The 25,796-nt window shown below is 39.0% G+C and overlaps 1 protein-coding gene across 1 annotated transcript in view; it reads left to right on the top strand.

Moving 5' to 3' along the window:
- EIF3H (eukaryotic translation initiation factor 3 subunit H) overlaps nucleotides 1–23,196 on the top strand; it is an 89,557-nt gene extending 66,361 nt beyond the window's left edge. Inside the window, exons 3-8 of the mRNA XM_063327434.1 lie at nucleotides 6,328–6,495; nucleotides 8,000–8,099; nucleotides 9,497–9,646; nucleotides 18,080–18,200; nucleotides 20,646–20,778; nucleotides 22,938–23,196. Coding sequence (XP_063183504.1) covers nucleotides 6,328–6,495; nucleotides 8,000–8,099; nucleotides 9,497–9,646; nucleotides 18,080–18,200; nucleotides 20,646–20,778; nucleotides 22,938–23,035 — 770 coding nt within the window. The 3' untranslated portion in view covers nucleotides 23,036–23,196. The remainder of the gene's footprint in view (nucleotides 1–6,327; nucleotides 6,496–7,999; nucleotides 8,100–9,496; nucleotides 9,647–18,079; nucleotides 18,201–20,645; nucleotides 20,779–22,937) is intronic.
- Nucleotides 23,197–25,796: the final 2,600 nt, after the last annotated feature.

The following is a 25,796-nucleotide window of genomic DNA, read 5'->3' as shown; positions in this document are numbered from 1 at the left end:
TTTGTAAAGCAAGAAGGTGGTGATCGGCAGTTACTGCCTGCACTAGTCTGGTGTCCCAAACTCCAGCACACTTACCTCTGCCTCTGGTCATCAGCTCTGGTGGAGACCATGCACGGGCAACTGCTGACTAAACTGGTAATAAAAAACAGTCTGGAGATACGTGCTTATATCTTGGGTAAGTATCTCGAGATAGAAGTACTCCAAACATGTTGTTTTATTTTTGTTCTGTTCCTGTTACTTTTCACTGTTCACCTGCTGGTTGTGATACCTCCTTGTCCCGTACTTTCCCCATACTTTTTCTGTAGAGCTCAATTAATATCACACAGTGCTGTACTAAAACTAACATTGAATTGTGATCAGGTTAAAAATGAAAGAGTTCACTGAGCATACGCAATGAATAGTTACTTCAGAGTTTTTCTTCTTCTGTTTCCCTCCTCTTTCTCATAAAATGAAGGACTTTTCGCTTTGGAAAGCATTAAGCCACTAGCAAAGCCTCAGTTGCTGTAATGAGCGTCTACTCATGGAAGGTGGTTGGTCTTGCTCTTACTAGAGCAGTAGCATCGGTGGCATAAATGGAGGTGTTTGCTACAGATTTGCTTTCAATTTATGCCATAGTCTATAAAGAAAAGGCAAATTTGTAAAGAGTGCTTTTCAGATGGTGTGCAGTTTTTCCACCACAGTTGCTAACTCATTAAAATATAAGAATTCCTTAAGAAAAATTTAATCCACTTCAGACAAATACCTTCTGCCTTTATTTTTTTTTTTCTTCATCCTTGAATTTAGCAATTAAAATGGAATTGAATTAAGTCTTTTGACTCACTTTTGTTTTTGTGGTCTTATGATTGACTATGACTCTTGGACTTTTGCCTATTTTCAGGTGATTTTTTCCCATCTAGCTACTCACAGGCCCTGCTCTACTTAGCTTCCAAGTTTAGAGGAGATCAGGTGCTTTCAGCCCCGTATAGCAAAAGTGTATAAAATAGAGTACTGTTTTGTAACCCTGACTTGATATTTCAGAGGAGGAAATGAATATTATTGAGGAAGGCAATATTTACTTTTGTTTTTTTTTCTCCCTGAATAGGAGAATTGTTGAGTTACTCGGCTTGTGCATTTGTCTTGGGAGGAGTTGGGGGGGGTTGAATAAAGATAAAAATCTGCAAAAATCTGCATGCACGTGTTGCACACTTAAGCTTAAGAAATATATTTCAGCGGTATGTAAAGGCTTTTTTAGCTAAAACATTGCCTTTGCCGGAATTAACTGTGAATTCTTGTTTCTCTTTGCTCATCCTTTTAATTTGTATTTTTTAACCGGAATAAGTTGGTTGTGGTACTAATTATATTTGTATCTTCACAATTGGAATTGTTATCAATAGACGCAGTCATTGTGATTCATAGTTTTTTAGACAATTAATTGAGATTGTGTGTGTGGAGGAAAACGAATTAATCTGTTGTCTCCATAATTCTCTGTGCTTAATTAAATTAAATAAATCAATTTTTCCTTCTTTTCAAATGCGTACGCTGGCTCCTTGAACTAGCATCTGCTAACTTGTTTTAGTCATTGAAGATACTGTCTGAAGCATACATGTGGTTTGGCAAAGCTCAATATGTATAGAAAAAAATAAATTTTTTGTGCTGCTAAAAAGTACCGTGTAGTGTATAGCACTTGTTCAGTACGCATGCTACCACATGGTAGCACTTCAAAAGAGACAAATTATTGCTTTAAAAATACTATCCACATTAGCAGTGGTGCTATTAAAGGAATATTTTAGCTGTTTTTCAGTATAGTTTGACCAGAATAACCGAAATTTGCCGTGTTCATGTTGCCAGTTAAATTCAGGGAAGTGTTAGCGCAGAGGCTGGATGGTGTTTCTTCTGATGGACTTTAGTGTCCCTTGAAAAATATGCCCAATCTTGAGTAAATTTTAGTTGGTGACAACCCTAAGTTTTAGTTCATCTGTCTTCTGGATGCCCAGGATTCTGTGAGGAAACAATATTCATTTTCAGATAGTTCAGAGAGTCTTCCTGAGGAGGCTGTTGGGGGTGAGGGAGCAGTTCAGGTCTACCTTGTTCTTGAATTGGTGACCTGCCCTCATGAAGACGTGTAACTTCTCCTATTTGAGTTCATAGTTCAAGGACAAATTTTTGAAACGTGAGTCAAGACAAACACACTATTGTGAAATCCAGGCTGAAGGCTATGCAGATGTTAGTGGTTCGTAGCGTAGGGTTGGTTGTTACCTCCTTTGGTAGTGTTTCCCATGTCCAGTGTAGGCTGCAGCCAACTGGTGAGCAGCAACGTAAAATCAGTCTATGGTCTACTGTCTTCCCTTTTGGTGGGGCTTGGCTTTTTAGGAGACGTGTTGGTTGCTTCCCTTAAAACCATATTTCTTAAGGCGTATCAATTTAAAATACATTTTGGAAATAAAGGCCTTGAGCATCTGAGGTGTGCCATCAAATGTATTGCCTCCAGGCCACCTTTGATCAGGGCTTTGCGTGTCATAATATTTAGCAGCAGTCTGAATGGAGCTGGGCTGAAATGTGTCTCATCTGATGGTAACGATAACTATTTAAGGACTAAATTTTGGCAACGTGTACATCGATATGTGGCCTCCTCATAGCTGGATTTTAATAAATGGTTTATGAAGGGAAAAAAAATAATACAGCTATAAATAAAATTGCATCATGTATCAGGTTGTGACAAGAACACTTGTTTTGGAATTGTTTTAGAAATAAGCTGTTATTTCAAGAGGGATGTGAATTTGCCAGTTGTTTGTAAACTCTGGTGTCTTAGATTTGTTTGCATTTTAAAATCATCATGTGGACCTTTTTTCCCCTTTTTTTTCAGTGCCTCAGTTGATTGGGCCGTTTCTTAAATTAGGTTTTCAAATAGTGAAGTTATTGAACGAGGATATTTAGAGAACGTGGCTGAGTTGTCCCAGTGTTGAACGGGTCATCACATTAGTGTTCAGTTCTTGGCCTTGTCTCTGATTTATTATATAATTTTAGGGATGTTATTTTCCTATTGGTAAGGTAGGGTATATACCTCCTATATGTTAAAGCCCAGATAAAGCTTCTAATGTTGCCAGTACATTTTAGAAAAGCAAAAAGTGTTTACTTTATTTTAGTATTTAATCTTTTACAACAAGTTTGTTAAAATATATTTGAATTCGGGGGGAAAAATACCTACCAAAGTACTGTAGTAGGGTTTACTATTTTCATTCAAGGGATTTTGGTAGTGTAAATTCACGCAAGTCAGTCACATTCAAGCCAAACATCCATCCTGTATAATTTTGCACTTTTTCTGCTTTAGACAAATTATAGTAACACTTTCTAGCGGCGTTAACACTGAACTCCACATTAGACGTAGTGCATGACCGTCCCGAGTCCTAGCAGATCAAGGACAGGGTAGAAAGAGACAGCTCTTGCCTAGTCCCGGCTAAACTTCTAGGTAAAAAGATGGTGTTCTGTAGATTGGGCAAAAGATGTAAAGAAACAGTGGTGACGGTATCAACAAAAGCAACTTGGGGGCTGTTACCCATTTGTGCAAGTTGGCAGCTGCTTGGAGCTATCTAGCTACTAATACATGTTATAAAATATATATGTTTGGTTAAAAGAGTTTCCATTTCTCCCTGGTGGGGACTGCATCATGTTTTAATTTCTGCAGTTGTTTTCCCAAGGCAGAGATGTTAGCTATTGATGCTTTATTGGTTCTTTGAGATTTTTCCGCTATTGCCTTCATTATCATCTAACTGCTAACAGTCATGAGAGGAGGAATTGCTGACTTGAAATCTGGATTTCCTTTTTCTTCTAGATGGTGTCGCTTACACTTATGTTCACTTACATATTGCTGGTTATACCGTGTTTAAGAAAAGAAGTTGTCCTGGAATTTGGTTACCAGTTGCCTCTCAGATGAACACTTATAAGAGCACGATAAGCTTTTATTCAAGTTGGTAAAAGGTCTGGATGTTTTCTCAGGGTATTCTCTCTCTTTAACGTTACACCTCTTAAGGGGGAAATTATCTGAATGGGTCAACCGCACGATTTCATAGGACTATATATAAGTATCTTTTTCCCATCATTACATGTCCACCTCTACTTTGACAGTGCCCTCAATTACAAGAGAATTGCCACTGCAAGGAGCAGTCTAGCTCAGCTATCTAAAAATCCACATTTAACTTCATTCTCAATTTTTTTATCTCTTTCATCTGCTTTTGAAAATCCCTTTCTCGTTTTTCCTTTTCATGACTTCATTTGGCTAGAAAGGCTCTAACCATAATTTCCTGTTTTAGCATGTTGTAGCACGTCATGTCAAAAGCAAGTCTTACTTGCTTTCCACACAGATATGTCTTTGAAAAGCTTCTTTTACCAAAATAGTTTATTCTACATTTAATAAATGGATCATACGCTTTTTCAATTCAAAACTGTGGTCACAGCAAGAGTCTTTTAGTTTGTGCTGGGGGAGATCTTGTGTTCTTTATGGTTTAATTGTAAAATTTAGAAACTTTACATCCCCACCCCCACACCCCACCCCCCACCCCCCAAAAAAAAACAAAAAAAAAAACCAGCAAAACCTTGTAAGTTTAAGGACTGAACTTCTTTGACAACCTGGATCTTAGCTTTGCTTTTGTGAGAAACGTTGAGATGCCACCTGCTAAAGCGTCGGGGCAGCTGTGTGAGGAGTACGCGTGAAACTGGCCACTATTTCTACAAGTTGTGCAATAAAAGTGGGATTAAGATTTCTTTTGATCTGACAGGGGGCAAGGTGTTCATACTGACTTTCAAATAGCTGTTTGACCAGTTCTACTGGCTGGCTCTCCCAAAGAGTGCAGTGGCATCTTCAGATTTGCCTTGGTTTAGGGACAGCCAAACGGTGCCGGCCTTGGGGGGGTTTCAGACTCTGGCCTGGATGGTTTTGCTGCATTAGCTTTGGGGTGTCTGTATTATCAGGGTGTCCTGGATGAACTACACATGGCGAGTCATTTCTATTAAGATATTATGAAATAGAACGCAAACGCCAACATATGCTGATGGAAAAGTCTGCAAGGGTTGATAGAAGTGTTATGATATTACTTTAAAAATACAGTCAGTAAAGATATGGCAATTTAATGAAAAGGGCCAGCAGACTGCAGAATGTAGTTTGTGCTGTAAGCGTGATAAGTTGGAAAAATATTTGTCCGATCTTGAAAAATGTCTCCTCGTGTCTTTAAGGAAAATGGTTGGATTATTTTTTTTTTCTCTTGAAAGGATATGAAGTGGGGTCTGAAAACGTAGCACATTCTGTCCTCTAATTAATTTATGTTGCTTTCTTTTGTAATGAATATCATATTTTCATCTGCGCAAGGAGAAGCCTTGAAAAAAATTAACAAAAATGAATGCATAGGAGGGGGTTATTTTTTAACTTTCTGTACTTTTCAGCTGCAAAAAACCCTGAAGGATCATGTGGTATTGTTACATTTGATTTGCTATCAGTTGGCTGCGAGCGTTGGTTCATCTGATAATCACACTGAAATCTGTTCCCTTAAATTTAGTCAGCAGGCACAGTGTGTCTGTCTGTTTAAAAGGTCTGATAAGTGGTAAGGTGTGTTGATCTGCTCGATGGGATTATGTTAAACATTCCGGAATAGAATTCTGTTCCGTCAAGGCCATCTGTTTGAATGAAGCATTTAGTAGAAACAGAATTTATGCGTTGGTACAGTGAAACATTACAGCTGTTGGTGTAAAAAGCCTGACAAAAAATGTTCTCTGCTCTCTAAGGTGACTTACCGCGTAAGAAAGCCATCTAAAAAGAAGAAAAAATCTGGGAAAATTGAGGATAAATGCAATCAAAACTGTCTGACAGCTATAGCTGGGCCCCCAAACTCTGATACTGAAAATGTAGTTTTATGTTGTAAGAAAGACATAAATAGTTAATCTTCTGCTTCAGATACTCATTAAATAATTCTCCTTTGGATTCCAAAAGTTATCTAATCCCGGACAGTATTACAACTTAAATCACAATATTTCTTTGTTACTAAATGGTAAAATGTTGCTGCTTAATGGAACCCAGTATCAGATTATTTTTTTTTTATGAATGAGCAAGGTAATACACACTGTAAATGGCGTGTAACAGTTTGTTGATCACTTTAGCAATTAACTGAAAGAAGTCAGTTCTCGGAGGAAGCTCTGGGTTTTAATGAAGACGGTCCAGCAGTGAGTAAGCAAACTTCTACGCAGTTGCAAAAAATGAAAATAAAATAAAATACAATTTACTCATTTAGTATCAAGCTCTCTCTCGAAATAGTACAGATCCGTGTAAGTTTACTTTTTAAACATACTTTTTATTTGATCTAGTTCAATACCAGATGGAAATGATGCGAAGCCTGCGCCACGTAAACATTGATCATCTTCACGTTGGCTGGTACCAGTCCACATACTATGGCTCTTTTGTCACTCGTGCCCTCCTGGACTCCCAGTTCAGTTACCAGCATGCAATTGAGGAGTCTGTAGTTCTCATTTACGGTTAGTATGAGGTTTCCTTTATTATTCTTTTCCCCTCTTAATATTATTACTACTATTTTTGTATTCTGTCTTTTGCCTGTAAGAGTAGCCTGGCAGGCCTTTTCGAGTAAATACCAACCCTGTGTCTACGGCAGCCTCAGCAGCAGCTAAGTCTAGACAGGGTTTCCTTCTTTCTGTTTATTTTTCTTGCTATCAGAGCCCTGATGTGTACGTTTTGGAATGCTGGAGTAGCTGCTTCATTTTTATTCCTTCATCTCCCCTCCCTCGTGGAAGGGGCTGGTGGAACCCGACCAGATGTCTAACAAACCCCGCTTGCTGGCGTGTCTGGCTCTGTACGTGACTGACCAATCATCGCACGAATTGCCAAGGTTTTTTTTTATACCTCTGACAGAAGCATACAAAACCTGGACTGTTTCTTAGCACAAAGATTTTTTTCTTTTCTGCCTATTTAATGGTGTTTCCTCAAGCTCTCCAGACCAGATGTTCTGTGCTGTATCAGAACCGTAGGCAATTTAACAGCTTTATAGCCTCCCCCTCCCCAAACACTCACAGTTTGCCATATCTGGCAGACTTGCATATAGTTTCCAGCTGAGAAGTAAATGTAACGTCCTGAGTATCTGTCAGAAAAAATACTAATGAATACGATCAATCTTATGAGCTGCCCCAAAATTGTTTCAGTATGTTAACAATTGGATTACAGTAAAGAACAAGTTGTTAAAGTATACTTATATTGGCTGGAAACATTGCATCATCAGACCTTGATGAATTTTCCACTTGTTTCAGTCTATTTTGGTTTTCATTTTATCACCGATTGCTAAAAGTTTTACTGTGTTAAGTTTCAGACAACATGAATGTTAACACAGCTTTTATTCTCCTGTTGGCATGCTTCAGCCGTTATCATGCTGCAAGTGTTAAGCTTCTTTGTCCGAGGAATGTAACAGTTTGTTTAGAAAATTTCCCCCTAAATTCAGTAGAGTATGTCAAGGCAAAACTAATCTTTTTATATACCAGTTACATTGTTGTGCACGAAGCAGCAGGGCAACTTGATCTGAATTAGCTTATTGCTACTCTAAAATTACAGGCTTTTTGTATAAAATGTAGTTTAATGAATATTTTAATTTACTGCATAATGACTGGAGGGAAAAATCTTTATTTAAATGAGGCAGCTCGTACATGAGTTCTGTGGATAGTTCATATGAAAGAAAATAAAAATGTGAATTAGACCTTAAATGGGGAAATAACGTTGTGAGTAGAATGGGTCTGGGTCCCCAACATGTTCTCCAAGCTAATTTTATTAATTAGCTTCACCGTATATAGTTGGATGTATTTTACATTTCAGTAAAATAGGTTTCCTTCCGCTATAGTGTCTTTTCTGTGTTGGTTATCTTAATTTTTTTTAATAAAACTACTTAGTTATTTTCCTCCTGTTTATGTCATTCAGATATTAAAAAAAAAAGGCAATCTGGAGTTACTAATAATATGCTTCCTCCATTTTTAATTATAGATCCCATTAAAACTGCCCAAGGCTCTTTGTCACTAAAGGCGTATAGGCTGACTCCCAAACTGATGGAAGTTTGCAAAGAAAAAGACTTCTCTCCAGAAGCGTAAGTAACTTAAAAGAATTTTTCTCATAGGTTTTGCAGGATTATTTGGGAGGCAGAAGGGTACCTGGGGTGATGAAGGACTGTGTTTTAAAATCTCATGTAATAGCGTGTGCTGGGGAGACTGGATATATATGGGTAGCGATAGACGTGCACTGGGCTGAGAAGGCATGAAAGTCTGTCTTTGGGCATCTAAATACGGGCTGAAGTGATGGAACTTGAACTGATTTTGGGGATGGTCAGCGGGCTGGCTGTGAGGACCACGGTGAGGATAGCTGTATCTGGGAACAGAGTCAAAAATATAAAAAACGAAATGGAGAAGGGGAAATAGCTGATCTGTCTTTAAGCTCTTTTTTTTTTTCCAGAAGGAAAATTGAACAGGTATTCTGGAATAGCGGTTCTTCTGTATTTATTCCACACAATCTTGTGGAGTAAAGCAGGATAATTACTCTGTTTCAAAAGATTAGCCACTTGTAATAGTTGTAGGCCTTAGCTGTCATCTTTTTCCTCAAACAGCTTGGTGTTCAACGGCAAAAGCAGAAGCACTTGTTAAACTTTCTACGTTGAGGAAAAATGGAATCATTTCATTGCTCGGTGTCTAAACATAACATTTCTGTGATGAACAAATGAATCTGTGCTTAGTCAAAAAAAAAGGGGGGGGGAGGCGGAAGGCAAAAGGCAAAACCCAAAAGTTTTTCTTCCAAAATTCAATATGCATACAGAGAAGTTAAGGATATGTTTCCTTAGAAACTTATAGGTCATGCCTATATTTCCAGATTTTATGAAAGGTATTAACTGTATACTTTTATAATAAAGCAATAACAATAGTTTTTATATGTATATTGTAAAAAAAAAATGCATTGGAAATTTATATTTTAATATCCACCATGGAATTTAATTATTCCAAAACACACACTATTTTGTCAATCTGAGTTTTGGTCAGTAAAAATTTTAATTATTCAGCTATTGGGGAAATTGTTTTTCATTGTAGTAGTTCTGATTTGAAGAGTATTTCAGTGTCATGTGCTAACTAACTGTTCGCTTCTATTTAAGAAACCTGATTGCAGGGAAATTAGTAAAATATTTTGGAAGGGGCAGAGTTAATCCTGCCAGTACAGTCTTTTGCTGGAGGCTTTTTCATGTAAGTAATGTATTAGCAAGCAAAGCGGCTGCTTGACTTCTGAGAGTTTTTCCTAGAGCAGCTTTTCCTAGTCTTTGTAAACGTGAGGTTTTGCCATGCAAATGCTCTCTTACCAAAACTTAACTCTTGTTTGATTGTGGAACTACAAAAATCAAGAGTTTTTACAAAAACGCCAATTGTTGTGGGAGCAACAATTCAACAAAAAACCCAAGCGAGTTACTGTTTATATTAATTAATTTTTTAAAAACTTTTTCCACAGCTTGAAAAAAGCAAATATTGCTTATGAAAACATGTTTGAAGAAGTGCCCATTGTAATTAAGAATTCATACCTGATCAATGTGATGTTGTGGGAACTGGAAAAGAAATCCGCAGTAGCCGATAGACATGAATTGCTCAGTCTGGCTAGCAGGTAAGTACTTGTTACAATAATGGATGTATTTTTATTCGCTTTCCCAAACCACAGTTTAGCACCTTGGGTGAAATCCCAGTCTCATTACAGTCCATGGAAGCTTTGCCTTGACTTTTGATGGGGTTAAGACTTTACCCTTCATGTTCTTTTGCTGAAGGAAAAACTGCATGGTAAAACTATAGCATTAGATTCAAGACTAAATTCAGTCTGTAATCCGCATATACCTGTTCTGCTTGAACTGCATAGTCTTTTCAGTAGTGTGGATTTCGTCAAGAAAATACTGGCATTCAGAAAATCCAGGCAAATAGAGCTGGAAATAAAAATTGGTTTTGTGAAATATTTTTTAAGCAATTCTATAAATTATTTTGATAACAAGTAAATCACGTTTGTTCTACTTTGCTAGCAGAATGCATTTGAAAATAAAATGCAATAATAAAGCCTCTGTCGGAGAAACTGGCAAAAATGCTCAGATTGATTGCCATGACAGCCAGCATTCATGATGTCAGAAATTGTTTAAGAGTTTCTAGAATGATCGTCCCATAACTTTTATCTAAGAATAACTTTTTGTTCTTGTAGCATTTTGCCCTGAAAATACATTTATGATAACAAAGTACGCATGACCTCTAGCAGTAAGATCAGAAATTTGGTGGTGCTTAAATCTTACACAACACAGTACAGTTAATTGGATTATTATTGGGTTGACCAAAATAACCAGATGCACAAAATGATGCAGTATCTTGTTGCTTTTAGAAGCTGGGACGTATTTATTAATGGGTTTTTGGGGTGTAACACTTTCTTTTTACCTTAAGGTATTGTCTGACAAAGCTTCTGATCCTGTCTGACTCTGACAACCAAGTTAACTGAATACTAGTGGCCTCTTTTCTCCACCCCCCCATCATGTAAGGCTGTTGTTAATGGATCCATATATATTGCTGGTTGTCCACATGTTGCCTGAGTTAGCAGGAATTTTCCACTCAATTTTCTTTTCTTGAGCTTATGTGGATGCATTGAGGGATCTGATCACTTTTAGAGAAAATGGTCAAGAGAGAACAGGTAAGGGTTGAACCCTGCCAGGGAATTTGCAAGTGTTGCAAGAGATACTTAGTCAATAATTTTGTCCAGTAAAGTTATGACTTTGCACCTTGGAATTAACGAAATGAAGAATTTTAGCTGAGATGTTCAGTCTGATTGACTTTGCAGGCTTTCTGTCAGGCTCTTTCCTTAGTCAAAGATCACAAAGCTTTTACCATCTGAGAAGAGGGTGGGCACCGGATGTAGGAGATGACGGTGATTCCTCCTGAGCTCTCCCATGGTGCTGTGAAAGAGGACCATGCATGGGCATACAGCAGGTTTTCAGGGGAACTGCCAGTGTTGCCTTTGATTGTTTCTATGGGTTTGCTCCTGTAAAAAGGTTTGGGATTACCCAGCAGCCTGGATCCTAGCACGGGCTGCTGCTGGTCATGCGATACAATTCTGGAAGTGAAAATTAATTTGAACAAATCACAAACCGCAGTTGAAGTTTTTTGTCAGCTTTACATCTTACGAAGTAACTGTTCTGTACCATTGCTCCTACTCAAGATAAAAGATAAGAACTGTACAAATTAATTTCCTTTCTGCAATGATGGTGTTAATAGCTTGGTACAAGACAGGCTTTTGTGTTGGTCTTTGCATCAGTAATTGAGATGAGACCAAAGAAGAAAAACATGAACCCAAAAGAAAAAGAAAACTCCATCATTTGTGCTCAGGAATCCTTCACAACAGGAAAAAAGGGAGAACTTTTTTCTTAGAGAATCAAGGGTTCTTTTCAATGGGTGTTTTCTTGGAGCAGTGCTGTTCTTGATGATGACACAGATGGAACTGGATTTTTGATAAACGTGGTTAAAAGTGCCTTTTCAATTAAGTGTGTTTCTTTGAACTTACACAGTTACTATCCTATAAACTGGCAGCAATTCCTTGAGCTTATTGAAGTCTAAAATTTCCCACTAATGGGGAATTAATTCAACAGATTCATCAGTTTTCAGAGGTGTTTCTGAATTATGTCTCTTGACCTGACTTTCCTGGCAGCATTCTTCTGGCTCACCTGGTTTATTTGAGGCACTTAAGGTGCTTAGTTTGGTTTGAAGAGAGTAAAGTTTTGGAAATTACCCCAATTGGGTTTATTCTGGGGGTTTCTGTATATCTCTTCTTTTAATATTTGATAGCTGCTTTTAGTTACCAGGTAGGTTATGTTCAGTGATATCTTACATTGGTATAACTCAGCTAGCAAATTAAAACATTTAATGTTCGTTTATTCAAGGTAGGGTGACTTAAACTGCCTGCTGAAATATTTAACTAGTTTTTACTTGAATGCAGCTACGAAGATTTCTTTGTCAAAGAATATATTGCCTGAAGTAGAGGAGTTCAAACCCCCACTATTCTGGAATTTTATTTTCACTTTGCATTTCCTTATTTTTGTCTTTGAATAGTTGTGGCTAAAGCATTTCAGATACCAAACTTTTAATTTTGGTGCATGTCCCCCTCACTTAATTTGCTGTCGTAGAATTAGTTGGCAGTAACTTTAAGGCTACTTTTTTTTTGGGGGGGGGGAAGGGGTGGTGCTGGTTTGGCTTTTTGGATTTTATTTGGGTCCTTTGGGAGCATCCGTGAACCTTTTTTAATCTTCTGAAGTAATGGTCTTGGCAATGAAATTATTTACCCATAGTTCTTCTCCTCTGGAGAGTTTGTTTCATCAAGATTCTCACATGTTCAGCCACCCACCTTGTCTGAGTTTGAAGCTGTACCTATTTGAGGTACTTTGTCTGCACCTTAATATCTTTCTCCTTTTGAAGTACATTTGTGATAATTGTATGAAGTAGTTTACTTTTTGGGGCATAAATTTGTGTTTCTCCTGTGAAATCTGAATTGACTGGCATATTCTAGGGAAAGAAGTTGAAGGCAGAATAGCATGAGGGTAGCAAGTAATAGCAAGTAAAGGCCTTTTACTCAGACTGTTATCCTCCTGCTACCCTTAAGGACCAAAATGTCTTGAAGACCTTGGAGTACTGCCAGTCTTTTGATAGAGACTCAAGAATTAAAATCCTGTCAGATAATGTTCCAGATCTTCAGAGAAATAATTACAACCAACTTTCCCATTCTCATCCATCTCTTCCCTATTCTATTGATGATCTAGTTTAAATTAAAAAAAGCTTTTTTGTGGTCTAGCTTCATAATAGGGTTGTTCTATAATATCTCAATTTGTCTCAAGCAATTTTTCTAATAGTGTGCGTCAGTAGAAGCAAACATGTGCTGAACATTTACTGCAGTAACATCTACTTGGCAGATATATTTTTCAAACATCAGATGCAGTATTTTTGCAAAAGTGACATAAGGAGGGTTACTTTGGCTTTTGAAAACAGTATTAACCTTCATACATTGTACTGCTTATTCAGAAATCTCAATGTGCTTAATGGTTTATTAAGATAATTATGAAAATCTCTAATTTGCAGATGGGGGAAGCTGACACAGAGAGGGTAAATGCGTTGCCCAAAGGCACACATCAAAGTCGGAGTAGAAAAGGGAATGGAGCTCAGGACTCCTGACTTAACATATCTCATTCAAACAAAATCCTCTTAAAAAGAGCACAGGTTGAACCCGGGCTGAAATGCTGAGATGTAAACAAGTTCTGCTAAGTGGTGGGAGCGTTCCTTAGAAATATTTAATCAAAAAGATGTGCTTTGCCCAGCAGTATCTCTCTAATCCACCCAAAGCTGCTCCCACCAGGAGGAGAAACGCTGCGCAGGGTGGCACCTTTCCCAAAAAACAGTGACTGAGAGGGACCTCAGTAGGGATGATGGGAAGTGGAAAAATGAGGCGACAGATACAGTGTTTTCTTACGCTTGCTCTTGCTGCTCCCTTTTCTCATCTTCCTTAGCCAGGGTGCAAGCAAAGTGAGATGGAGTAAGCGAGGGGATCCGTTTACAGTGATGGTAGGCAAGCTTAGGGAACCATCTGTTTTGGACACCTCCAGCTTCAGAATTGTTTACTCAAAAAATTTGGTGCCTGGGTACATCACAGGGATTCAGATCTCAGAGGCTGGGCACCTCTGCTCCCTCCCGGGCCAGCGCAGGTAGGTGGGCGTCTCCAAAAGGGCAGGCTGAGGCCCACAAGCTGGGTGTGGAGAGAGTTAAAACTAGTGAGCAGGACACGGGAAGCCGAGAACGATAGGAGTTGCTGCCTCTCCTTGAAGCTTTGGAGTCTGACTCGAGGCTGCATTTTGGGTATTTCAGACCTTTAGCGAGTGTGTGTCTGGGGTCCTTTCCTGATTAAAGATGCTGAAGTAAATGTGGGCTTCATGTGTAGTTCCCCATTATGAATCCCACAGAAGCGGAGCCAGTTTGAGGTTCCAGCCCCAGCTGCTTGCATCATTCCTCCCCACTGCCCCCATTTCATCTCTACACCCCTCCCACCCTCGAAGATTTTTATTCCCTCATCTGTTTCAGAATATGGCAGTACAAATAGCTTTGTGGAATAGTCTGGTGGAAAAAGTCAGGCTCCCGCTCTTCCCTCCCAGCCTTTCCCTCAGCTTCCCTAAAAAAAAAAAAAAAAAAAGAAACCCCAACAGAGGGTGGTTTTGCATTTACAGTAGACTATTTCACTGAAAGGGTTTGAAGTGTGCCCACGCAAACAGCTGAATCCATACAGCTGAGAGTGCTGTAATCCTTGGGCAGAGGGGGAGGGAGAGGCAGGAAGATGCTGATGCTGGAACCTCTTAAACTGGCTTTGCTGGCAACAGCAAACTGCACCTTTGCTCTCCTGAAAATACATCTGCACAGGGAGGCTCTGGTGGTACGAGCGTTCCCGCAGGAAGAGGGAGGCTTGGATTCAGGTCTCTTAGCCATATCCGTATCCTAACAGGATGCCCTTGTGTAGTGAGTGATCCATGAGTTTAGTTAACGTATAGTTGTTGGTTTCTCCTTCTGTGTGTGCTGGACTCTAACACTGCCAAATGCAAGGCTCGCCAGCGGGAAGAGCAAGACAGAAAGGACCGTGACTGTCATCTGCAGATTAGGCTACTCTGTTCACAGGTTTCTACTTCTCACCCTCAGAATTATTTGACCTTTATATTTGATAATGGTTAAACAAGGAATCGGAAGTAATCCGTGTGTCAAGGACTTGATTTCCTATCTGCCCTTTTGGGTGCAGGATTATACCCCATCGAGTATAAGGCTGTTCCAGCAAAACCACACAGCACGAGAAGTTGCCTTGCAGGCTATACCTTCTGGTCTGTTTGTTTTCTAAATGGACTTTGTTTCCCTTTGAGAGTTTTATGCGTTTGTTTGTCCTTTTTTGGCATTTTTGATTATGTCATCTAAGCTACATAGATAAGTCGCAAATGATAAATTTGTAGAAGTTTTACAGGTGATCCTGATTTTAATATTAGTGATACTAATAACAGTTCTAGTGAAGGAGTGCTCTCACATTAGTTTATTTTTTCATTCGATGAATAAGAATCCACATGAGAGATATTTTTGGACTGTCCTAACTGCAGGAGAAGCTCCATTCTGTTTTTTTCCCCTTTTATTATCTGTATTTCTACCAAAAAAAGAACAGAGTCCCCATGCGTGGACGTGCTGATGCTTAGTATGATAGCAATTCTGCAGCTGGTATTTTTCTCCCACGAAGATTCACTGATACCTGAAGTGTGGTGGTCTCCTGGTGCTATCTCGAGGTCAAGCTATGTCTTTTAGTTCAATTCAAGCGTGTGCTCAGATCATCACCACTGGGTGATCTCAGACCTGACTTGTTTCAGATGAAACTAAACTGAAAATAGACTTCAGGGGGATACCTACTGCGCTTCAGCCACTAATGGGCTTTCAGATCACTGGACCGTGTCAGACCTAGTGATAAGAAACCCATGTGAAACACACGTAGTAGCATGGACACTGGTTTCTCGGCACCAGCTGTTTTTCTTTATGGATCTGTTCCTGTTGGTCTACACCACTCGCTAATCTGCACGTAAACTCGATTTGACTCATTCGCTGAATCAGCTGACTGAAGTGCATCTATTGAAAATGCAGTTTCGTTATTACCGTTGTCCTCAGAACAACAACAAATGCAAGTGCTGAGCTCCACGTTGTCTACATTTCACTAGCACAGAGCCTTGTAAGAAAGTGAGCCTTGAGGGGGATATGAGCAGCATTTATGCCTCACCCTTATTTTTATTTTTTTTAATTTCTTAGTTGGGTTGATGTGTAGGGAGCATTTAGGTAGCTAGCAGCATGATCTTTGAGATCTGCTGTAGGGGAGCGTGCAAGGTAAGGAGGTACCTAAAAGAGCCTTTGGGATAAGTAAGTGTGTGATGAGTCTTATGGACTGGAGCAATGCGATTTAACTTCCTAAATCTCACCAGAATAAACTTCAGCTGAATAAAACTTGCTTAGACTTTGTATGTATACATTTTTAAAAATTGCTTCCTATTGGTCTTTCTATTTTTTTAAGAGATGGAGCAAAGAAGGTTATCAGCCACATGAGAACTGGTGAAAAAACTGGTCCTGTATTCACAGCATACTTATCACTTCATGTCTCAGTTCACATCTGTTTAAGTTATCTGTTTTTAGCTCTTTGTTTCCCTGGCAATGAGAGCAAACACTATATTACTGCAACTTCTAACAATAACTCTCTGTTTCTGTATTCTGCTGTACTAAGCTGGTCCCAAAGAGATTCACATAAAATCATTCTTTGTAACCAGCTATATTTCATATGGACACTATCTGTAAAATAATTATGTATTCCTGATGTCCACATACCCTACAAGGCTATTAGTGTGTACCTACACAGGCATTTCTGATAATATCCAGTTCTAACACTAACTCTGTATAATATAAACTCTATCAAAAACTGAAAATCTGCACACCCCTAGCCATGGCAATATTCCACAGTTCTAAATATCATGTGCTTGAAATGTTCAACTAAAAAAACCCCACGAAGTTTAAAAATAATTATTATAGTGGCGCCTTTCTTGCTGCTGTGTAGCTGAAGTCCTCCTCACCATCTGCCCCTGTACGCAGCTGAGATTTAAAACTCTGGCTTGTAAATAAATTGTTGTCTGAAGCTACTGATACAGTCTTTTGTTCAGTGAGCAGGCAGCTTGGCTGGTAAAATAGTTGTCCTAGTACTCGGAGGTAAGGGTGTTTTTAGCTACGTTCTCAGCAGGTATCCTCTAGTGCCTCAGTACGTAACCAGCTTGTGTCTCCAGCTATGAGTTCTATGGATTTGGGACATAATTTACTCTTAAAAAGGCATGTGCATAGTATTATGTATGTGGTTCCCTTTTCACTTTATACCCGCCTGTTCCAGTTAGAGTTTCCCCAGTCTATAAGCTGTAGGACGGTGGGAATGCATCGTAAAAGGAAGAAGGAATCTCAGATGATGTGGAGAAGCAGTAACTGAAGGATACAATTTCTATTTGAAAGAAACTCTCACGAATAGTAGTGGGTTTCAGTTGAGGAGAAGGATGGAGTTTAGCTTTTTGGGTCGCTGGTCTTCAGCCAAGTAGGACTGGGTAAAGCTTAGATCTGAGCCAACAAACTAGCTTCTGATCAAAGGGCTCAACAGCGAGCAGTAAGTATCCTTCTTTTACTGCACTACCCTGTAAACACCGTTAAGGATGAATACTGTCTCCATGGGCACCAACCTGAAAACTTCCAAAACTTTAACTTGGAAGCTATACCTTGAGTTGAACATTCCTGCAAAATACTGAATCCATTGCTAAAAATGGTTACAATAAAAGTTGTTTAACAGACTGCATTTGTCTGGCCAAGGCAGTAGATCGCATAACTGGAGCTGGACGCGCCCAGCCGAGCTGCTTCCATGTTGCCTATGGTATGGAATGTGGAGCTGGCTGGACTGGACGCCGCACTCCCTCTCAACAGCTAAGATCAAGTGATGTCTGCTGAACTTCCAGGCGTGGTTTGATAGACCAGTTAGTGAGATGGAGTTCTGAAGAATATTTAACTGTCCCCACAGAGGGATAGTTAAATATTTGTGAAAAAGCTAGCGGAAACTTGAAACTTTGAACACATCTCCTGGAACATTGTTCGGGGTTGCATATCACAAAAGTATCAGACTCTGTTTGACCTGCATCTGTAATATCAGTAAAATCACGCAAGGCATTGTTTTTTCATAACGATGAGGTTCCCTGCAAAGACCAAAACACTTAAATAGGGTATTCGCAAGGTGGCAAAGATGCTAGAGGAGGAGATGCCATGTAAAGTATCATCAAATAAATATATGAACAAAAATAACCAGGAACTTAAAAATTTGCAAACTGTGCCATTAGTGCAGAAATGCTGGTCAAGTGACTTGGAATGAATTTTAAATTTTAAATGTTGTTTGTTTGGTTGGTTGGGTTTTTTTAATAAATTGACTCTTTCATGAATGTTTTTTGTATTTCAGTAATCACCTAGGGAAGAGTCTGCAGCTGCTGATGGACAGAGTGGATGAGATGAGCCAAGACATTGTTAAATACAATACCTACCTGAGGAACGTGAGCAAACAGCAGCAGCAGAAACACCAGGTTGGTAACATGGAAAACCTGAATGAGAGTATTTCTTTTCCGCACAATAAGGTTTGCATGATGTTATCTGAGAGAGATGAATTTGGATTTAAGCAAGATAAAATTCTTACACAAACATATCCATTAAGTAGCTTTATAAAACGTACTAGGCAGTGGGGAATTATCAAATGAATTCACTTCTGCTGACGTGTAGTGTGGATTGATCTTTCTTTGCTATTTTGCATTGTTGATAGGGATTTATGATAAACCAAAATCATTGATAAATACGCTGTGGACACAGGGATTAGAGGTTTAATAAATGAAATGAAAGAGCTGAAACTAAAGTGAATTGTTCCAAAACAAACCGTGTTTTAATACGTGTAGTCATATGTCTGGAAATAAAGAAATGTAGTCCATATTTAAAAGACAGCAGATTGTTCTCTGATCAGAAATGACGTTTTAGTCATGTTTTGTATCAGTAGATAGTAATACTGATCGTGTGGTGCTGACTTTTAATTCCTGATGCCAAAGGGCCTCTTTCAAATCCAAAATAGCCTGATTAGAGAATAGTGAGTATGGAGACTGGCTCTAGGTGGCCCTGCTTGAGCAGAGGGGTTGGACAAGGTGGCCTCCAGAGGTCCCTTCCAGCCTCAACCGTTGTGAGATTTGGAGACGGTATTACTTTATTTGCTGTTGCTGCGTTTGATAAAGCAGTACTGTGTCTCATTGTAGAAGAATGCTGGTAAAATGGAAAAAAGCACTATGAGAATGATTTAAAAGCCGGCAAAGCAGATCTTCGTGAACGCAATTAACTTCTCTTGATAAATTAAGTTAACGAGTGACTTGCTTACTCAAGAAGTACCTGTATGAAAAATAAATTTGAACTCTTTAATCCAGCAGAGATATGACAAGATTCAGTATCGGCCACCTGATAATGGGCCAGGCCACTTTAAAGATAAAATATTACAGGTGTTGCTACACAAAGTAGCTAATTATTAAAAAGAGCACCTGTGGTTCATGTGAAATGCTTCATCACTGACTATTTTAAAGTCAAAATCAGCTTTTTTCACTTAAGTGTAGCTTGAACAGGGAACACTGTAGGGAAGCAGCACATGATCGGTGGTCTCTCCTGGCTTTGTGATTCCTGAGGCCATAGAAGCTTCACGCATGTTATCTTCAGAAAATTTATTTTCCTTTGCTGCCTAATTTGAATAGAAAGATGGCATCCACTTCAAAGGCTCTTGTTAATAACAAGGGGATCTATTTATTTTGAAAACCAGAGCAGAGTAGGTTCCATGGTGTCTCACTTCATTTCTTTACTAACTATAGCTGCTTTAGTAGTGGCTCATTGCGGCATAGTTAGTGGTCTTAACTTCATTTTTAAAATGGAGCAATTGTGATTAAGAGCAAGCCGTTTCAATAGAGAATAATAGGCAGACTGCTGAGAAGTGAATGGGGTAACGCAAAGAAAGAAGAAACTACATGCAATTCACATACAAATATGGGCATTTAAGATTTTATTTTTAACATTGTCCAAAAACATGTATTTGTCACTACTACTGGAAAAAAAAATTACTTCATTTGAGTATGCCACCAAGTATGAACTGTTTTCAGACTCTTATGCACAGATACATTTAAGTAAGTGAGGGAAAACACCCCGTACTCTTTGGCCTGTTTATTTCAAAGATTTTTCTTGTGTCGAATATGAGGGCTTCGATAGACAAACCTTACAGCTAATTCCTGGCTGTGACATACAGTACGAAATCTCACGTACGTGTTTTTCAGTGTATGTACTTCTGCAAGAACAAATATTTATCTAATAGATGAAGAAATGGCCTGCCTTAATCTAGTATATCCTCTGGTAACCCACAAAGAAAGGGCGTCAAAATGGCAGAATATCTAAATAACTGGAATGGAAAAAAGCACCATTATGCTTTGTTTCAGCCACCGCTTAGTTCTCAGTTTAGGCTTAATATTTTTTGTCTTAAAATACCTTATTTAATCAAGTTCTTTTCTCCTTTCACATTAATATTGTTTTGACCTTTAACTTGCTTAAAATTGAGTATTTCTGGTTTGTATAACTATTTGAGGTAAAGGCGTCTCATACCCACATATTCTGACCTTATTTTCCTTTTTCGTGTGGTGAAATGGAGGCCTTTATCTACCATTCTGTATTCTTTCCATCAGACACAGTATTTATGAAAAAACTTTTAAAATTAACCCCACCGTGTCAGTACCACATAATTTTCCAGTGCCTCGCTTATTTAAGGTGACAACTTGTGGGGGAAATGCTTATTACCAATGAATTGAAATAAAGTATGCATGATTTGAAATAATCTGAATTACATTAAATAAGTATAATTTTTAAAACCATATTTGCTGGTTGGGTAAAGAGCATCTAAAGCGAAGAGCTTTTCACTGCTTTGGAAGTCCTGGTGCATTCGGTTTCTGTTGCTTTATTTTCAGTACCAGCAGAGACGTCAGCAAGAAAACATACAGCGTCAAAGCCGAGGAGAAGCCCCTCTTCCTGAGGAGGACATCAATAAACTTTTTAAGCCACCACAGCCACCTCCAAGAATGGAGTCACTCCTTATTGCAGGTAACGTTCTAGCAGCCTCTTCCACTCAGCTTTTCATATATGAATGTTAGGCTGGGAAAAAGTGAAGCTGTTACCTTAGAAAGCATCTTAATTTTTCGTTACCATTATGGTGTGATGTCTTGGCATTGGTAGTATTCCAAAAACTGTCCTTCATTTAGTCGAAGGCGATGGTTTCAGCCTGTGATCTACAGCCCTGGTGTCTGAAGTATTTTAATAATAAATAAAAAAAGTAGCTAAGAAAAACAGCCTTATTGTTAGTAGGCAGTCCTTGCCTCTGGTAGAAAGTAAGCTTCCACACATAAAAGAATTTTAAACCATCTAGGTACGTAACAGAGGCATGTTACCCATGCAGATATGAACTTAGGTAGATTTTTGAAAGCAAGTCATTGTGTTTAACCAGAATGGCCATATAAAGTTTTAAACTTGATGTGTGGAGACTTTATCCCTTTAGTTCTTATTTTGCCATGGTACCTATCTTCTGCTTGACCATCTCTGCCTCCTGGGTTGATGGGAAAGGGCAGGAGCAGCAACCGGAGCCTCTTCCTGCCTCCATTCGCAGCGGGTGAAATGGGATTTTAAAGGAGAGCTGGAGAAATACCCCACGGAGCCGGCCTTCTGCGCGAATGGGCGTAGCGACTGCTGCAGGCAATAAGCTGCTCCCTGCACTCGTGTCCCAGCTCTTCCCTCAACTGATTTTTAGTCAATGGAAGGGTAAAAATATCTGGGATCTCACAATGGCAACAGAGGGCAGAAAACCTTAGATGTCCGTTTAAGTGATCTAGATCTGGAAAACGTCATGAGAGAGCAAATTGATTAACCATAGCAGGCATTGGGATCAGTTAGCTATCGCCTTGTTTTGTACTGAGAGAAAATTAAACCAAAGTCCTGGTAGTTTAGTGTATAGAAAAGAGTGCTTTGACATTAAAGGGGGGGGGGGGGGGGGGGAAAGAATTTGAAGTACCACTCTTAAATTTTGGAGTGACCAAGAGATTATTATTTTAATATTAATAATTTCACACTGCTAATAAGTTCTCCTTTTAGAAGAAATAGAGTTCTTGATTTATTGCTCCTTCCAGAGTCTTTCAAAAAAACTGTTGTTTTGACAGTTTTTACCAGTTCATGAATCCTAGCAGCATTAGCGTATTTAAACATTCAGCTTTAGTATAGCTTAAAAATGCAACAGAAGCGTGTGTGTGTGTGTACACGTGTGTTTTATGAAAGTGATAGTTTAGGATGAATCATCTCCTATAAGAGGAGGAATTGAAAACTGTTGTACTTAAAGGAAAAAACAGTTTTCAGCCAAAGCACTCTCTTTGTTTGTTCTTTTACCATAGTCAAGGGAAGAATTGAAAGCATCCACTTCAACTTAGATGAAGTAAAGTTTGTGGATAAAGAATAAAACTTAGCTCTTTTGTCTCGGAGGCATTTAAAAACTTTTCAAATAGAGCATTAAACTGAGAGTTTATTGGCCTTCTAAACAGTCTTAATTTTGATTAAACTGGCTTCATGTTTTGCTATTCCTAGCTAACAAGGGAAATAACTTGAGCAGTACGTGTATAAAAATGTTTTGATGGGCACATTTGATTTGTAAAGCACTGACAAGTCTTCATACCCTGATGATTTTTGAAATAGCTAATAAAGTGAAATATTAGGTAGAAAAAAAGGCTAGCAAAATGTGAAACAGGAGTACCACAATTTTCAATCTGCTACTGAAAAATATTTGTTACAAATATTTCAATAGAGACAGCAGATGCCTAAGAACAGAACTGAAATTCAGTCTTGAAGTATTTTTAGAGCAACTAAATTGAACAATTAATGTGATTAAGCTTCCAATAAAGCAGCAAGAATTGTTTATTCTTTTTATTGTCATATGTCTTTTCAGAAATAGTATACGTAATAGAATTGTAGGAAAATTAAGGGGGTTTTGAGCATACCAGTTTACCTATTCTGCTAATTTAGTTTCTTCTTCTTCCGAAACCTATTTGGGAATACTGGAAATGTAAAATTCCTAAGTGGAGAGTAGTTGAGCTGTTTTGGTTGCTTTTCTGTGTAAATCCGGAATGATTGGTGCACATTTGGCTTTTTAAAAATGATGTTCTAGGATGTCTCTTTCTGAATTTCGAAACTGACAACGGTTTACTCTTCTTTCCTATTGACAGGGCAAATTAATACCTACTGCCAGAATATTAAGGAGTTCAATGCACAGAACCTGGGAAAGCTTTTTATGGCTCAGGCTCTCCAAGATTACAACAACTGAAGAAATTTTGCCGTAGCCCTCAACAGGAAAAGTTATTTACAGTTTTAGGCTGTTCATGATCCTCTTGAAAATTCAGTATATTGGGAAAAGTCATGTAAAACAGTCACCTTGGTTTGTGTAGAATTCTCCTGTAAGAAAAATAAAGGCAAATTTTAATGATATTTTAGTATTTCCTTATTTGTTGGCCGTGTTGGGCTGGAATTTTCTGTGGTCACTCAGGTTTTCTAAATGTTTGGCAGTTACTCGTGTTTAGTCATAGCAAATAATACAGATTTTATTTAACTTGGAATCTGAAATAAAAGCGAATTATTACAAATGTTCAGTACAGCTGGCTTCACAGAAGAAATTTAAGATTTCCCAGTTTTGGTTGAGAACTTACAACCATAATGTGCTAGTCACTTGGAGCAGTTCCTCCTTTTTATTTTAATCTGTTCGGACAGTCTGGTGCCGCGGACCTTCCGTATCAGAAATATCCTTCTGAGCAAGAAAAAATGAAAAAGTCACAAGAGCTGAGGAAAAAGATGAGGTGATGGAACTAGATCAAAGGGGAATGAGAATGGTAAGGAATAGTTAATCTTGCAGAAGAAGGACATGACGTTGCGTTTGGAACGTGCAGAAGTAGTGTTACGTGCTAAACTGTGCTCCCGGGTTCTGTCGCCACCACCAACTGGATTGAAATCCAGTGACGCTACTGAAGTCTTCACGGCAGAAGCCGTGGAAGTTAGCTAACCTGGAGCAGCTGGTGTGGTGTAAAGGGACACCAGACCCACTCGGCATTAACTTTGCCATCTAGATGCGCCTCTGTTCCCCAACTCACGCTACTTCACTTTTTAACAAGAATGCTAATTTAAACATTTAGTACGTGGCAACTCACAGGTGTCACTGTCATCGATTTCTTTTTTTTTTTTTCTTGAGTTCGTTCTTGCACATCATCGTGTGATGAATTCCTAGAGTCTAAAATGGCTGAAGGAGTGTGGTTTGGTCTTTTAAAATAAAAAAAACATCCTCTAAGTATGGACCTAGCATGGAATATTTCAGCCTTTAAGGTGAATATTTTTGGAAAGTCCTAAGTATGTAAAAGCTGGGGGTTAGACTAAGAACTTTTCCACTCTAAACGGTAGTGATTGCAGGATTTACGTAAATATGGATGCAAATTTCGTTCAGCCCTCACATATCTGGCAAATTGTCAGTCTGACCTTTTGTTTTGGAAACTTTGGGAACCTTTGTGTTAGCTTTCCTACGTTTAACTTCCCTGAAATCAAAGATTAGTTAAGTACCCCGCTGCAGTGCCACGTGATTGAGGTTCATTTCCTGGACAAATAATATTCAGACCCTGTTAATTTTCTAGTTTTCTGAACCACCAAAATAACCACCAGGGAACAGAAGTAGGAGCAGATAATGAGACTAAGATGAGACATTTGAGATAGAAGAAATGATGATCTGGGTAACTGGGAACAGAAGACTGACTCTGTAGTGACTGTGTGTAGAAGGAAGCAGCAGGAACATCGTACATAGGTCTGCAGAGGAGGGGCTGGCAAAATAAATACCCGGAATAGGTTAAAAACGAGCTGTGGGGTTTGAATTAGTTCTTTAAGATTGAGGATGTAAATGTGAGAGAGAGGGCAGTAATATTCTACTGTGCTAGAGTTTAACAAGAACAGCAAATTGTGTATAGCTAAATCCAATGTGCAAAATGTCAGTTAAAGCCTATGAAGAAGTATGGAAGACTTCAGTAAAGATTTGTGGCTTCTAAAGGTATGGGTTTGAGTCAAACAGGGAAATGAGATACAAAAGTAGGTGAGGTGTAAGTAGACTTTGGCAATGATTTTGACTATTTTGTTCTGAATCACACTTTGGTCTTCGATTGCAAAAATCCCTAGAGGAAACCTCCCGGGCGAGGGAGGTGGAGTCAGTTGGAGCTGTTGATCTACAACTGAGAATCAACAGCTGTGGAGATTAGGAATTAACAGGGATGGGGCTGTGTCTCTGTGCTGGATTCAGTGTGAGCTTTCCCTACTGTCTCTACATTCCTGGAACTTCACTTTTACATGTTCTCTTCCTAATGTGAGGGAGCTGGCAGCTCATTCACCGTAAGACATGTCCTTTCCATTTCTAATTATCATAGCACTACCTATTTTTTCTCCTTCTTTGGCTGTGAAAGGCTTTTCTGTATACTAATAAAAATGTAGTGACGAGTCTTTAAAAATCGCCTCTAAAGAAGTTAGAACTTCTTTTTGGTCAGCCAGCCTGTTGTCATTGCAGAGGCAAGCAAGGCCTCTGCCCCGTGTTTCCTTCTCCATCATGTGTCCACAGGTAACACACATGCACACGGGAGACAAAATGTGGGCATGTGAGGGAAAACCTTTCCTGCAGCCATTAGTTATACACATAGTCCACATCTAGCCATCGTCTCTTCTGTCATGCTTTCCGTGCAGGTCTCCGTTGAGGTAACTGTTTTGTAATTGTTTTTCATTTGTGCAGAACTATAATCAGAATCATAGAGTGTGCTGGGTTGGAAGGGACCTTTAGAGGTCATCTAGTCCAACCCCCCTGCAGTCAGCAGGGACATCTTCAACTAGATCAGGTTGCTCAGAGCCTCGTCCACCCTGGCCTTGAATGTCTCCAGGGATGGGGCCTCCACCACCTCTCTGAGCAACCTGTGCCAGTGTCTCACCACCCTCATTGTAAAGAACTTCATCCTAATGTCTAATCTAAACCTACCCTGCTCTAGTTTAAAGCCATTGCCCCTCGTCCTATTACT

The sequence above is a fragment of the Chroicocephalus ridibundus genome, chromosome 2 (genome assembly GCF_963924245.1).
Source record: "Chroicocephalus ridibundus chromosome 2, bChrRid1.1, whole genome shotgun sequence".
Lineage (NCBI taxonomy): Eukaryota > Metazoa > Chordata > Aves > Charadriiformes > Laridae > Chroicocephalus > Chroicocephalus ridibundus.
The sequence above is the reverse complement of the archived record's forward strand: the minus strand, read 5'-3'. Positions and strand labels throughout refer to the sequence as shown.